Source organism: Cannabis sativa, chromosome X (genome assembly GCF_029168945.1).
Source record: "Cannabis sativa cultivar Pink pepper isolate KNU-18-1 chromosome X, ASM2916894v1, whole genome shotgun sequence".
Taxonomy (NCBI): Eukaryota; Viridiplantae; Streptophyta; class Magnoliopsida; order Rosales; family Cannabaceae; genus Cannabis; species Cannabis sativa.
Window position 1 is genome coordinate 15,350,919 of NC_083610.1, and position 16,728 is coordinate 15,367,646.

General features: G+C 31.0%; 1 protein-coding gene across 1 annotated transcript; it reads right to left on the bottom strand.

Annotated features, from left to right (window-relative positions):
* Positions 1–5,441: 5,441 nt before the first annotated feature.
* LOC115709516 (uncharacterized) lies at positions 5,442–8,455 on the bottom strand. The gene is made up of 2 exons (XM_061105875.1): positions 8,376–8,455; positions 5,442–6,288 (listed from the first exon to the last, which is right to left on the bottom strand). The coding sequence occupies exons 1-2, from the start codon at positions 8,453–8,455 to the stop codon at positions 5,442–5,444; spliced, it is 927 nt and encodes a 308-aa protein (XP_060961858.1).
* Between the last annotated feature and the right edge of the window lie 8,273 nt (positions 8,456–16,728).

The window sequence follows — 16,728 nt, forward strand, 5'->3', positions numbered from 1 at the left end:
TGGGGAGGTTACAAATTCTAGAGAGATAGGGGTTGGCTGGCCATACCCTGGGAGAGTGTATAGTGAAGATCAGTCAGACCCGTGTCGAACTGCATACCCTGTCCATCCATTCCCAGGTACGAAAGATGGCCTAGGCCGACCAAGGCTACACCTGGCTGCTATGCTTGGCCGACCAGACCTATATTGGGCAGGGTCTGGCTGGCAAGTACTCCTCCATGGCTGGCCATACCTGCAATGGGGAGGGTCTGGTTGCTCGTGATGCTTCCTTAACCGACTAGACCTACATTGGGTAGGGTATGGCCGCCCGTGACTCCATGGTCAACTGGTGTTGGATGTGTGTTGACAAGGGGTAGATTACACCAATTACTAGAGTATGATGGATCTAGTTTTTTAAAGTGATTGGTTCCACTCCTCGAATCACTGTTCTGGGTGTTTCCACCCACTCCCGGTCCTCGTCAGTTGAAGATCGACCTCTGGGCACCTCGCTCCCCATGGGGAAGAAGTGGTGTACTCTGGCCAACCATGGGTACTCCTGTTGGTGGCTGGCCGGCCACTGGCTGCACAATGGGGGTGTTGCTAAGCCAAAGATCCCTGGCCGGCCCCCATGCCACTAGTTGCCGAGATTTGGCTATTCTCGCCATTTAACCTTTGAGGAAAGGTTTGTCCTCCCTCTAGCAGGGGAAGATTTGTCTTAGTTCTTTAGAAACTTGGCTGGAGTCTTCCTTGAAGTAGATCTCTGAGGAGATCCTGGCCTCCTCTATCGGTTCTCTAGTTGAACCGTCTTAGCAGATTGCTGGCCTCTCAATTGTGGCGATGTAACTCTGCTTGGTGAGATTGAAAGATGTACTCCTAGTCATCCATCCATCTTAGAAATTCGCATCTCTACTGAGCGAAATCATCGCAATCAAAAACGTGTGGTTCTTCAGTTAGGCCTGCAGGGCCTACAACTTCCCTGAGTCTAGCCAACTCAAGATCTTTTCCTAAGTCCAGGTGAGGCTTGCCAATTGCTGGAACGCCAACTCTCGGGCCTGTCTCTCCAGCGTAGAACCAAAGTTGAGATCCAGTTGTTGCCCCTACGTCCTTCTTTCAATGGGAGGCGCCAATGGTGAGTCTACTCTTGGAGGCATGGGCCTGCCACTTGGATCCACCTAGGTGCTCGTATTAGTTTAGCCAGCTGTAGTGGCCAAACTTGTAGCACCTGTTGTGGTGAGAGGAATTTCCACATCTACAGTACTCATGGGGATTCCAGTAGTGACTAGAACCTGAATGCCTTGATCTGCAATCTATGGGTCTTGAAGGAGACCCAAAGATGCAGATGGTATGACAGGAGTTCTTCTTGTGTTTACCATGGCATTTGATCAGATTACGATATCCACGCTCTCAATGAAAGCACCAAATTATTGACCTCAAAAAGTGATCAACCGATAGTAGGGTCGTATGGATCTAATATTTGCCACGTGTTTGCACAAATAAGAATGAAAGTAATAAACAACAGATTTGTTATAGAGGTTCAGCCCCCTTGTGGTAGCAGATAATGACCTACTCCCCTTTTAGTTGTATTTATACCGAGGGAAATACAACCTAGATCACTATAGATGGTATCTGCTATAGCACCCTTAGGATTACAAGGTATGAATCAATAATGGCAAAACTCAAGTGTTGAGATAATGCTAGGGTAGACGTGATTGAGAGAGAGAGAGAGAGAGAGAGAGAGAGAGAGAGTTTATCAGACACTTAGAGCTTGGAGGCAGGTTTGAGGTTTAGATGCAACTTAGGTTTCTTGGCTAAGGTTAAGGCCTTTATATTGGAGACCTAAAACCCTAGGTTACAGTTTAAATCTCTAAATACTTGCATAGTTCGTTAGATATTTACAAAAGACTAAATTGTCCTTGAATCTAGATATTATTCAACCATTCTATTGAACTTTTAAGGCCCAATTCAGAGTCCATATGTTGTTACCCACGTGTAGAAGTGCCCAGGAAAGCTTGCAGAGCACCTCTTGGTCGGTTAGGCCCCTATGGAGGCCAGGCTGGCTGGCCATGGTGTAGTCCCAAAGCTGGCCGGGCAGCTCCTAAAAGGGTGTTGGTCTATCACTTGATGTCCATTTGAGTGCTAGGGTCTCCGTTTGTTTAGGTGTTGACTTGACCTTCTTATTGGTGAGTTGTACTGCCACATGATGCTAATTTTGGCCACGTAAGCATGCCACATCATGAGGACAAAATCGGGATAATGTTGGCAATTTGTGCATTAATCACCAAAGGATCATTATGGGGGAAGCGCACATTTTTTACATCATCTTCGGTAAAGGTGATGGGCAAATTCATCATTATGGGGCGTTGTGCTGGAGAATGCACCAGCATGCACAATTTCCCTTCTTCTACCTCTCTCAGGTACCTTTTTGCGAGTTTTGAGTGCTCCCGGTGAGATGGAGTCCACTGAGATTGTGGCCACGTGTTCGTCCACTGGAGGTGGGGCGAGTCCAAGAGAGTATGATGTTCCTGGTCCCGGTGCAAGTAATGTTACCCCAGTCGCGGTTGGCAGAGCAGGGAGCGCAAACAATGATGTTCTTGGAGCTTGAGAACGTCCTACCCCCTGTAGAGGATTTATAGCATTCTACTGTTCGGGAACGATCATGTGTCTATGTACAACCCCTTGTACAGGGTAGATGATCCAAATTTGGACCCATTGTCCTAGACGTCCCGCTTAGACTAGCGTTTCAATCTTGTCTTTCAAATAATCACACTCATTAGTGGTGTGACCCTTCTCCCAGTGCTACTTGCATTCTTTTTTTATCACATTTATTCCTCCCTCCGTGGGACATTCGCAGAGGTTTTCGATAGTGAGACGTTTTCTCGAGTGTCTATTAGACTTGTATACTCTGGATCATACTCATTCCTTGGCTTCTTTGAAGAATCATTGCGATTGTGGCTCTTACCTCCTCTTTTATTCCGGGAATGGCTTACAATGGATTCTGGGACCTCAGTTTTTGTCTGTCTAGGAGCTACACTACATCCAGTCTGTGCCGCCCTATACCCAAAAAATAGGTTTGCGTAGGGGCAAGACCGAAAGTAGTGGGTCCATAAACGATTGGGGAAAATTGAGTCCCTCTAAGAGTTATGGCTGAAGGTGGAGCTTGGGGGGTGAAACTGGGAGTAGTCATGAAAGGAGTTGGAGCTGGAGGAACTCCAAAAGCTTGTATGTAGACGTCCTCAAGGTTGATGACGCCTTGAGCTACACTACATCCAGTCTGTGCCGCCTTATACCCAAAAAATAGGTTTGCGTAGGGGCAAGACCGAAAGTAGTGGGTCCATAAACGATTGGGGAAAATTGAGTCCCTCTAAGAGTTATGGCTGAAGGTGGAGCTTGGGGGGTGAAACTGGGAGTAGTCATGAAAGGAGTTGGAGCTGGAGGAACTCCAAAAGCTTGTATGTAGACGTCCTCAAGGTTGATGACGCCTTGAGTTTTTGCCATAAACTCACTTAAAGTTTTGGCTCTCTTTCCTTGCATCTCTCTCCATAACAAAGAACCAACAACTAATCCAAAATGAACAGCCATCAATTTCATGTCATTGCTAACCTTATTCTTGACAGATGCCTCCATCATCCTTTAAATAAAAGCCTTCAAGCTTTCATGATATTGCTTTTTGACATTGGTAAGAGAACTAACTTCCATGTCCTACTCCTTGTCACATGCAGCGATAAACTGGTTGTGGAAAGTTGACTAAAAGTCCTTCCAGCTATCAAGTGATCGTGAAGCTAATTGCTTTCACCAATCTTCTACAAACTTGATCAAAGTTAAGGAAAAACATAACACGTTAAATATATATTATATTTTTTTATTGTGATATTAAAATTTTATTCCGATGTTTATTTAGCGATAGGGTAAACCGCCCACAACACATTGTGCACTACACTTGTCCAATGCAAATTTTGTAATTTTGATTCTTGAAGTCTTGTAGTGTAGTTCCGGTTTAAGAAATTGTAAAAACCAAATGGTAGTTTAAAAAAATAGTCAAAACGCACACTATCTGCAGTGCCTACACCCCTAATTTATCCATTTAATTGGATTTTGATAAATCTTATCACATCCACACAACATCCAAGAGAAACAAATAAAAATTCTCTCTATCTTCATGCAAATAATATGTCAACTGTCCAATTAGGTTTTTGAAGAATCTTATGACATTTACACAACATCCAAGAAATATAAATAAAGATTCTGTTTGTTTCCATGCAAACGGTTAAATGAATTTTTCGATTACATTTTCATCTCTCTTTTAATCATTTGATTTACTTTTATTTTATCTTTTAATAAATACCATACAAAACTTCACTCAAACATATCTCTTAATGGCAGGAAACCATAGTAGTACTTCATACACACATCAAGAAAGAATTGCACTTGTGTCACATTTATCTTGAGAAAGGCATAAACCAATCTAAATAAATACTGGTCCAAAGTTGAACATGAGAACCATAACTCTAAAGCAGGGTTTGCCACTCAAGATCGAGCAAATATGATCTTTGAAACTAAAAATCATGCTACCCAATAAGATACAATCATATATATTTGATTTTTTTTCATAACTTATTAAATTCACAAGTTGGTGATGATCATAGCAGTGTAACACCATAAATTCAAAGGCAAAGTAGCAACTTTTATTTCACCACTGCAAAAAGTCTCCAACATCAGCATCTCCTAGATTATTATTATCATCTTCTACTAATCTAAATGATTAGAATGCTGATAGTTATTTTACTCAACGACCAATTGGAGTAAAGAAAGCAAAAAGAAAAATTAAAGAGCAAACTTAAATTAACTTTTACAATATAAATTATTCAACTTCTCAAGAAAGGCATTGCTGATAGACAACAAAATTATACAATTCAAATGTTACGAGCTCAAAATGAGAAAGAAAAACAGAGAATGAGAAAAGAAAAATAAACAAGGCTCCATATCTATTCGAAAAAAAAATTTTAGGGAAAAAATTGAATTAGTTATTCGATCCTACATGAGTACATATATATCTGAAAAGATGATTTATGAAAGAAAAAAAATCGTAGTACACTTTATTGGTCGGATTAGTAGTTGTTAATAACATTGGCCCATTTTTAATTTGTTAATTTCATTTCTTATTTTTACTTTGTGAACATTTTATTAATGTCAATTATTAGAATAAGAATAATAAAAATCAAAATTTAAACATATAATAATATTTTATTAGAGTGCTAGCTACAGTAACAAAGCATAGTACAACATTTTTTTTTTTTTGACATGGCATAGTACAACATTTTATAATTAAGATAAAAGTTAAAAAGATGATTGCAGGGGCATTATAAGATTTTGTAACCTTAAAATGAAATAAAGGAAATTTAAAGAAACCTATTTGGAGATGCTTTTTTTTTTTTTTTTTGAGAAATATATCATAAATTCAAATCGAGTTAGACCTCGCGGTCATTACAAAATAGAGTTTCCGGTATGGAAGAGACCGGGAGAGACCCAAATACGTGATGGGTAAAGGCCCATCTAGCCACATTATGAGCGGCAAAGTTACAAGTTCTACTAACATAAGAAAAACAACAACTACTAAAGGAGAGAGAAGACTTAGTACAAAATGAGATATAGTTCTCTATTGCCCAACGAGACCCCTTCCCATTGATAGCGTCGATAACCACTCTCGAGTCATTCTCCACAATAACATACTTGGAGCCGATATCCAAGGCTACTGACACAGCCAAGCAGCATGCCGCAGCTTCTCCACAAAGAGCATCCGAGAAATCCTCCCGAGCTGCCTGAACTCTAATCACTCTACCAAGATGATTCCTTACAACAACAACAATGCACATACTCTCCAAGCCCACTTTCACATCACAATTCAGCTTAATCCAGTCTAGAGGAGGAGGGGACCAAGCTTCCTTTAACACTGGAGTAGGACTAGAGAGCAAGGAATCATACATATCTGCATAAGAAGTACAAATATTATCAAAATATTTGTTAAAATCAACAAGACAGTTATTATGGACTTTATCATTACGCACCCTCCAAATAGTATCCACAATAATAGAAGCATACAAGAAAATATCATCAACACTAGCCCCTTTGTATTTTAGATCCCAGATGAACTTGACCCAATCCCAAGCACGGATGCCTGTATCACACACCGGATAGATACCCCAAGGAGAAGAATGCCAGAAATGAAGTGCCACATCACATGAAAGAAACAGGTATTCAATGGATTCTTCACACACTCCACATAAGGGGCAGCTAGTGTCCTCTATTTGAAGATGCCTTAAATAAATTGAATTTTATCTTTAAAATTTATAATTATACTTTGAATATTTTTATATTTATACTTTTTTTTACCTATTTTTTTACTCTTTTTTATTCGTTAAAGCTTTTATATATATATATATATATAAAAAAAAAAAAAATTCTTCCTTATTTTTTCATTGATTTTTTTAGCTGTTTTTTCCTTTTTCTTCTGATGTGGCTGAACCATTTTTTCTCTTTCTCTTCACTCCCTTTTTATTTTCTTTTTTTTCCAATTCTCTCTCTTTTTCTATCTTTCCTTTTTACACACTAATTTTTTTATTTTTATATAAAATTATAGGGTATTTCTACCGTAAGGCTTGATGTATTGTACTTATGCTATAAGAAAGTTATTTTAACCAATCTTAACTTAAAAAAGAAAAGGTGCACATAACTTTTGTTGAAAAAATCTAGAGAATTATTTTAAATTTTATTATATTGTTTCATTGATTGAGTGACTATTGGCACAGGGGTCATCCAAGTGGACTTCATACTTGGACTTTGGCCCTCTCTTGATAAGTAATAATGTTATTTTATTATTTTATTCTTATACTTTTATCATTTGTAAAATGAGTAATTTGCGGCATAAATATTTAAATTTAACTTCCGATTATAAATAAATACTTAAGTTTAATTTTTAACGGTAATAATACATAGTTATATTTTTAAAACTTCTGTAGGTACCTAACCGTTAAATGTAAAAGTTAATAATCACGTGACATTCCTTGATTTGTCAAAATCATAAATTTATATTATTTTATTTTATTTTATTTTTTTTTTTTGACAAAGTGATCTAAATCACTCGTGAATTTACGACGCCCACGTCCGCCACCAGCGCTGGAACCTCCTCGAACCAGGATAGCTCATCGTCTAACCGCAGAGCATGCTTTGCCAACCATGGGCCGCTAAAATCATAGAGCGAGCCCCATGGGACAAAACTGCCCCCGGAAATTTAGACAATAAAGCTATAACATCTTCAAACAACACTCCTAACTCAATAAATACTGAAGTTCCACCTGAAAAAAAAAAATCAAAAAATAGCATAAAACTTTAATTAGAAAACTATTCAAACTGAAGAGAATCAACCAACTACCAAGACTAAGCAACTAGATCTCCCTATAAAATACTAGAACTAGCCAAAGGGATTACCCTTTGGCTAGTAGCAACTAAATTATAGCATTCTACTTCATAACCTTCATAGGATCCCTATTCCTTACTCTTACTCTTTTAAAATCAAACATAAATAAAATTTTCCTTTTAATATCCATTATTCCTTAAATATTCAAAATATTATATACTAATTATTTCATTTTATCTCTAAAAAATATTTATAGACTAAAACATGTCAAGATTCTTTAGTAAGTCAAATTATTTATTATTTTATTTATAGCGTAAAACATGGTATCTATAATCTTTATTCAACCTAAATTAAAATAAAATTGTATTAATATCCTTAAAACTTAAGATTGCACTTTTCACATTCAAAAGTACCATTTTCCTAATATCACTTCATCGTACATTTAATTAATAATATTAAATTAATATTAATTAATCCAATTCGGTATTATGACATAATGCTTCCTTATTTATTATTTAAATAGGTAACCTCCTAATTATTATACCATTCAAATTATTATAAAACTATTCATATTAGTATCTTCCTATACAACTAATAAGGCAATAATCTCAATCTTCATTAGCATTTACTTCCCATTTATTTCAATATCTTCCCAAAAATAAAAAATAAAATAAAACAAAGTATACTCAATTCACAATTAATGTCCCTACCTCCAATTTATTACAAAATCCCACATTTATAATTTATATACCAAAATTAATATTATGTTATCTATAATAAATTCATATTTATAATTTATATACTCAAAATTAATATTATGTTATCTATAATAAACTAATAAGGGAATAATCTCATAATTATATACGATAATTGTTAGCTATTAAATTTTATAATATTTTTACAATTCATGATATCTTGTAATTTTAAGCAATTACCCTAAATAATTAGGGACCAGCCATAAATCATGCGTGAAAACCTTAAAAGGTACCAAAGCCATAAACAATGGCGAAACTCATTCATCAAATTTGTACTTCCATTTCTTCCATCAAAAAAACTAATACCACTCATCCACAAATTCTTTAAAAATACAAATAATATAATAATTTTGGTACATTCCCAAAATATTGACAACAAACTAAATTTTTATAATAATTTGACTTTCCAAATATATATGAACCAATATATTCTCATACCATTAGTGTTTTCACCTCCTTTTATTACAAGATCCTCAAGATTCTTATTCTTCAATTTACTTAATTAATTATAATATTAGAATCTGAATACTAAAATTCTAAACACTTTCCTTTTATGCTGAAAATTCCTAAAAAAAATATAAACCAAGACATATCTAATAGGAATTAGCGTTTAAAGTAAACACTCTTAAACATTATTTCAATTAAAAATATTCTTTAAAACATACCTTAACCAAAATAATCTTTTTATTCCGACTAATAAATCTGTATAGTGCATAACTTATTAACTTTAAAATATTAATGTGTCAAAATTTTCTTATACATTCAATATCGAAAAACGTAAAAATTTAAACAAACTACCCTAAATAATTAGGGGCCCAACCATATAATAGGTGCTAAAGCCTTGTAAGGCGCCAAAGCCATAAATAATGGCGCAAAATAGAACAAAATCAATATAAAACAAACCTATAACAAAAAAAGAAAAACATTGAAAAAAGAAAGAATAAAAAAAGTTGTGAAACAAAAAGAAAGAAAAACATTGAACTCATTTACAGCAACAAACGATAGACAAAGAAAATTAAAATAGAAAACTCTTAAGGTAACTTGAACAATGAATCTGATCAAGAGGTATTAAACTACAGAAAAGTTGCTTCAGAATCATGATCACTGGTCCTTAATATAACAAATTCTTTCACGAATCACACAGATTATATCAAACAGTATATACACCAACTAAAACACTATCACAATTCACATAATATCGAAATACGGCTATATAAAATAGAATGAATTCAGTCTACAAAAAAGAAAAAAGAAAACCAGAGAGAGATATTTACCGTGATAGTTTGTTAGAGGATTAAAACGATGGAGAAGTAAGTACTGGGGATGCAATCACGAACAACGATGAAGAAATATATATTGTATAATTTTTGATATATTAATTTGTAAAAACAATTGACTATATATAAAATCCAATTTGGCGTGGGAATTTGAGTGATGATAAATTTATATTATTTATATACCAATAATAAATGACATAATAACTTGACATTTAATGGTCAGTTACCAACAGAAGTTTAAAAATATAACTTAGCTATTAAAACCATCAACCCAGCCAATGATATAATAACTTGACATTTAATGGTCAGGTTGAATAATTTTATCCTGTTTGTAACATAAATATTAAAGTTAAAATATTCATTTCAACCCAATGAACCCAACCCAACCCACCCCTATATTATTGTACTAAGTAGAGTTGGGTTGTACAATAAAAAAAATTAAATGGTTTATAGCTTATCCAAATCGCAATCATTAGGTTGGCCTATTAAAATACCTCTAATCCAGCCAACCCAGCCCATGTGCACTCCTTTGGTGGCGACATTGAAGTTCTACAAATAATTTTATCAATTTAAAGTATAGGTTAAAAATTATTAAAGCAAATTAATTTAAAAAATAATTATAGTAAAACTATGTATGCAAATAAATTGGTGGCAAAAGTATTTAAGTAATCAATTTTATTAAAATATACTATTAGTATAAAAAAAATTAACAGCAAAATTCGTAAGTAAAATTATTTTTTAAAAATATATACCTATATAAAAAAATTCAAATTAACTTTATAAAAAAATAAATATTATTATAATATGTATAAAGTTTTAATTGTATACAAGCAGTCTTATCGTAAGAATATACATCTTATGTCATAATAACCACACGATCTAAAATGAATGGTTAAAAAAAGTACCCTATCGGTAGGGAACTTTTGTTAGGTCCTACCATAGTGTTGCCCTAAAATTATATTTAATAAATACATATTTTTATATATTTTGTTTTCTAACATTTTTTCACTCTCACCAAATTTTATTTTATAAATACTTTTTTTTTTCTCTCTTTTACATTTTCTTACTATTCATACTCAAACTATTTTATACCATTTCTTTTTAAATAATCACATTTTATAAAAAAAAATCTTAATTAATTTCTTTTAAACTTTACTGATATATGATTCTTTTACTTTTAGACTTGATCTCATATTTTTTGTAACACTTTTTTTATCTTAAAAAAATTAAGAGCACTCATCTGTATTTTTCTCTTTTTTATATGATTAAAAAAATTAATATTTTTTTAGATATTTTCTAGCTTATTTTGAATTGATTTATAAGTGATTTGCATATTTTAAAATAGTTGAGTCTTATTATTTTTTTATTGATTTATATCTATCTTTTTGTACAGTTATTATCTTGATTATGTGTATATTTTTAGTATATTTCACACAATTTTTTATTGTATATATGTATATTTATTTTATAATTTTTTATTTGTTTTGATTGTTTTTTAGAATATTTTTATTCAACAATTACTTTTTCATTTTTTTATTTATTTGTATTTTTCATGGTATATATTTGTAATTTTTTTCAAGAACAAAAATTAATTGTTGTTGCTTTATAGTTTAGATACATATTTAATTTATTTTTTTGACATATTTTATAAAAAACAAGATATGTTATAAATATTAATAATTATGTGGATGTCCAAATCTTTTATTTATTACCATGAATTGTAATGAATATTCATCTTTTCCTTAGTTTCCCTTTTTCTTAGTTTCTTAATATCTCACTCTTGTATTTGTATAAATAGGGGTTCACCCCATTGGAATAAACAACTCAGAAATTCTCATTCACTTTCTCTTTCTCTCTTCATCTTCTTCTTCTTTCTTCTCATCTATTTTATATTATTTTATATTATTTTATAACACGTTATCAGCACGACTCTCTGCCTAAGCTTCAAGCATGAGTCTCTGCCCAAGTCCCAATGTAAGTATTTTGTTAAAGTTCTTGAATTGTTTCAAAGTCACAATACACTAAATATATATTTATATATATACTTATCTGACTGAAATAATTTCAAGAATCTCTTTTCTTTTTATCTATATATATCTATATATTATATATATATGTATATGTTTTTATATATTTATTATTGATTCATATATATATACATATTATGTTCTTATCATTCATAATATTTACAATATATGTGTGCCTATGATATGATAGAAAATCTATATAAATTATACATATATCCAGAAGATTATGTATCATCGATAAAATATTGCATATATCCTAAAGATTATGCATCATCGATAAAATATTGCATATATCCTAAAGATTATGCATCATCGATAAAATATTGCATATATCCTGAAGATTATGCATCATCGATAAAATATTGCATATATCCTGAAGATTATGCATTATCGATAAAATATTGCATATATCCTGAAGATTATGCATCCTCGATAAAATATTGCATACATCCTGATGATTATGCGTCCTCAATAAAATCTTGCATATATCCTAAAGATTATGCAAACGGAATATTCATTATATAGTTGATGGATATATAATGAAAGAGATGAATACATATTTATATATATGTTCTTGTATTCTTTGAGGACAATGAAAAGTAATCTAATATCGATATACATTTTGACAAACATTTCCTGAAGTAAATGTTTTATATTTGTCAAAAAAAAATGATTGTATTTATGTGAATACAAGTAAAGAATCATTAAAAATGATTATTATTGATGCAATTTTATAGTGGGTTTTGAATACCTAAAAAGAATATTAAGAAAATTGCCTTGAAACATCAAAGTATAAGAATAACAGTGAGCATGACTAATATTATTTAAATACATGAGACATGTATTTATTGTTCATCATTCCCTGCAGAGAATGATACGAATTGAATTCAACTACTTTTAAAGATTGTTTGTATTAGTCATGTTACTATACATTGTTATTACTTGCAATGTTAGAAATTATTGCATGTGACATATATTAAAGATCAAATTTTGCATACATCTTGGAGATTATGCAAAAATTGTATTCATATATTCTTTGAAATATTGTTAAAGAAATTGTTGAGTAATTTCTTTTTATATATGAACAAGTAATAAATTTTTAAGAAATTTATAATAATGTTCTACTTGTTCAACGTCATTCCCCGAAGTGAATGTAATGATTTTAAATAATCAATGGCATTGTTTGCTACTCAAATATTTCCAGAAGAAATTGGAAACAACCAAAAGATGAAATACCACACACAATCAAAGTGCATGAAATCTATATATCATGTGTGGGAATAATAGTAGTCGCGTACCTGTAGTACGGACACACTTATAATCAAGATAAAAGTATATTTGATTATTGAATAAGTGTGAATTGTACAAATTGATTGTACATTTAGAATATTTAAATAGCATTCCCTGAAGAGAATGAATAGACATGAAATTCTATTTCAAAGAATATAAATTTCACATATATTGGTAATGTCATAAGCAAATTAATATATACATATTTTATTATTTCTTGAAATCAATAGTTTCAAACTATTGTTAGTACAGGATATGTATATATATAGTTACTATATAATTCAGTTTGTATATTCCCAAAAGTGGATATATAATTTACTCATATTTGTTAGTGATCCAATATAATCAAAGTGATAAAGAATCACAAAATGATTATTTGAAAAGCTTCCTGAAGAAGTACTCTTACATACAATTGCTACTTTGAGTAGTAAAATATCTTTGTATGTACCTAGATGTATAACTTTTATCTAGTTATGAAAGTAATAAGAGATGACTTATTATATGTACTGGTTGTACATTTAAATATATAATATATCAAGTCATGATAATTAGACTGATGAATAGTCTAAATAAATTAGACGACTTGTTAAAAAGATACCAGGAAAAATAAATGATATATTATGGTTATATCTATTTGACCATTATAACAACATGATGAAGTTGTTATGTACATTTTATATAATACACATCATTAAATTGATGATAGTGATTCCTGAAGAAATATAAAATTTGATAAACATAATAGTAACTCCTGAAGAGTGTATATGTTTTGGAGAATAATATAATTATATTATTCGTGTATATAAAAATGAAACTTATAATGATTATGTTGTAATGAATTTACATTACCTTTGAAAGTTTCATTGAAATACAAATTATAGTGAACCTGAAGTTCATGAATTGAATTATTTTGACATGATCAATCATATGTAATAAATTGTCAAAGAATTTGACTAAATTTTGTTGAAGAACCAGAAGATTCTTCTCATTGTTAATTTATAAGGCTCAAAAGAAGAATGTGCATATATTTGCACATAGAAAATATTTAAATTATATTTCCTTAACAATCTTGAGCTATTGTGAGATTTTTATTGCATAGTTTCTTATCGATGTGATAAGATTATATAATCATGCATTTACAAAATGTGTAAATTCATGTATTTCTAATTATACACGTATGACTCATTCTTAGAAATGAATTAAGTTCATAAGGATTGAACTTGAAACTAAAGTTTATTGAACCTAAAGTTCAATGTCATATAGTATATATGAGTTTAAACAAATATTGATTCATTGTGATATATTGAAATCCCTACAGGTGTATTAATATTATTAGATATCACAATTTTTAAAAAATCTCTCGATCAGGGGGAGAGAAGCAGTTGGGATCGATGATAATTTTTGAAAAATGATCCTTACACAAAGTATATAAGAACAATATAGTTCAAAATGATATATACCAACTGCAAATCAATATTATTCAAAGTTGAGATAGAATGAGTTGAAAACGCCTGAAGCGTAAATGAACAATGTAGAAATTATTAATAAATGTTCATTTGATTTGCCCTGAAGTTGTTAAATCTAGAGGTACTCATGGAGATACCTTAATGTTATAAAGTATTAAAATGATAACCATGATGAAAACGGTACTCGAAAAGACTCCCAAAAGAAGTTAGACATAACACATTTGATCATAATTGAATCCCTGAACTGATTCTATATAGGTACCTATAAATGATAAACATATTTGAAAAATATGTAATTTAAAGAGATCTCTATAAGTTATGTCAATATTGGAGGAAATTATCATTTATTGAAATTTTTGTCGACAATAAATATTGAATGTGTGCATATGCAATAAACTAACATGAGATAGCAAGGATCATTGTATTAGATTTGTCGAGAATCATCGACATACATTTTATTTTTGGCCTAAATATTATGACGCAATCCAGGCAAATTTACTCACATAAAGTGAAGTAAGACCTGTAGGGTGTGCAAATAAATATTTCTAATGAGAAATTTGCATATATGTATTTGTACATAATGAATTGTTGTACAAAGTTTGCATAGACATGAAATTGATTAAAATAAGGCTTAAATATTGAGAAAATATAATCATTATTTGATTATAGCCTGGAATATATTTTATGAGAATTTATAAGCGTCACATAAATGTTGCAACAAAAGGTTATTTATTTGGAGCTCCTAATATAGTGAGAATTTGAAATAAGCCTTATCTAAAAATTCTAGAAGAATTTAATACATGTCTTAAGTGATATAAATTCTAAGTCGCGCGCACTATATGACAAAGATCTATGTATGAAATAAAGACATGTAAGTAAATTATTGTTTGAAAAATACGTATGGTTGTCTATGCAGTATAAATACATAAATTATACGTTGTGATAGACTCTTGAAGAGTTTTTGATTAATTGCAAAACAAACTTTTATTTCTTTTGTATATCGAGAAATATTAAATGTATAAAGTTTGTTCATTAGTATTGAAGTCCTAAAGTACTTCATATGTGTTAAGAATTATAGATATATGATCATTTGATATAAAAATTAAGATCATACAACAAGATGGAACAAATATATGGTATTGGAGTACCATCATTGTCACAAATGAAATTTATATTATCATTAATGTGTTATGTTCATATCTACTTGAAATTTTAAATTTTAGTATGAACAAAGTTGTGTACACACATGAATGATACAATTAGTTGGATAAAGACTAATGTTCCACGAACCCCTCATCTATAATACTCTGGAAGAGTTATAGAAAATATATGATCAAAGATTATATATGGTGATATTTTAAAAGTGATAACAATAATCTTATGAGATTTATTATCACCAAAAGAATTATGGATCATATGTGCATGAGGGGGAGACATATTCATGTTGCACTCTTTTTCCCTTAGCTCAGGTTTTGTCCCACTAGGTTTTCCTAGCAAGATTTTTAACGAGGCAACTTGCAAATAGTTATGAATATGAAATATATATTGTACTCTTTTTTCCTTAGCTCAGATTTTGTCCCACTGGGTTTTTCTGACAAGGTTTTTAAAGAGGCAACTTTAAATCATGTTAACATACTTGTATTTTATGAAGCAAGTAGAGAATGTGTGTGAGTGAGATCATTGACATAACATATTCGGGAAACATATGGATTGCACTCAATAAAGAAGTATCAACCCAAGCAATTCTCTATGGATAATACTGCTTGCACCGTTCAACTAAAAGGAGGTACATTGAAGGAAATAGAGTTAGAACACATTTCACGAAATTCTTCTTTATACGCTTCAAGAAAATGCATATTGGTGTTCAACATATTCAATCAAGTGTCAATCTTGCAAACTTATTCACAAAGTTATTACCAACATCAACATTTGAGAAGACGGCAGACAAGATCGAAATTCGTCGATTAGAAGATCTCCACAAATGCCTAAATGAGGGGGAGTTAGTTTACACTATACTTATTATGGACATCCAAGGGGGAAGATTTTTAATAAGGCAGTTATTATGGACATTCAAGGGGTAGTGTTATAAATATTAATAATTATGTGGATGTCCAAATCTTTTATTTATTACCATGAAGGGGTTCACCCCATTGGAATAAACAACTCAGAAATTCTCATTCACTTTCTCTTTCTCTCTTCATCTTCTTCTTCTTTCTTCTCATCTATTTTATATTATTTTATAACAAGATAAGATTTTTTATTTGTTTTTAATTAACTATAATAATAAATATTGACATATTAATTATATATTAGTATAAACAAATTTCATAAAACAAATAAAATAATATAGTAATACAAAATAATAAATAAAATAGTCAAAACTAAGTAAAAAAACATGTAACACAAAAACATATTAAAAAGTTAATGTTATTTTACATATTGCAATTAAATTATTATTTTTATGTTGTTTGTTAAATTATCTTAAATTTATTTATTTTTCTATTCTACTAAAACAAATAATATAAT

Excerpts from the sequence above, each read along its gene's own strand:
- LOC115709516 (XM_061105875.1), bottom strand. The coding sequence starts at position 8,455 with ATGAGTGGTATTAGTTTTTTTGATGGAAGAAATGGAAGTACAAATTTG. Across the intron at positions 6,289-8,375 it reads CGCCATTGTTTATGGCTTTG|GCATCTTCAAATAGAGGACA; the intron begins GTACCTTTTAAG and ends AATTTATTTAAG.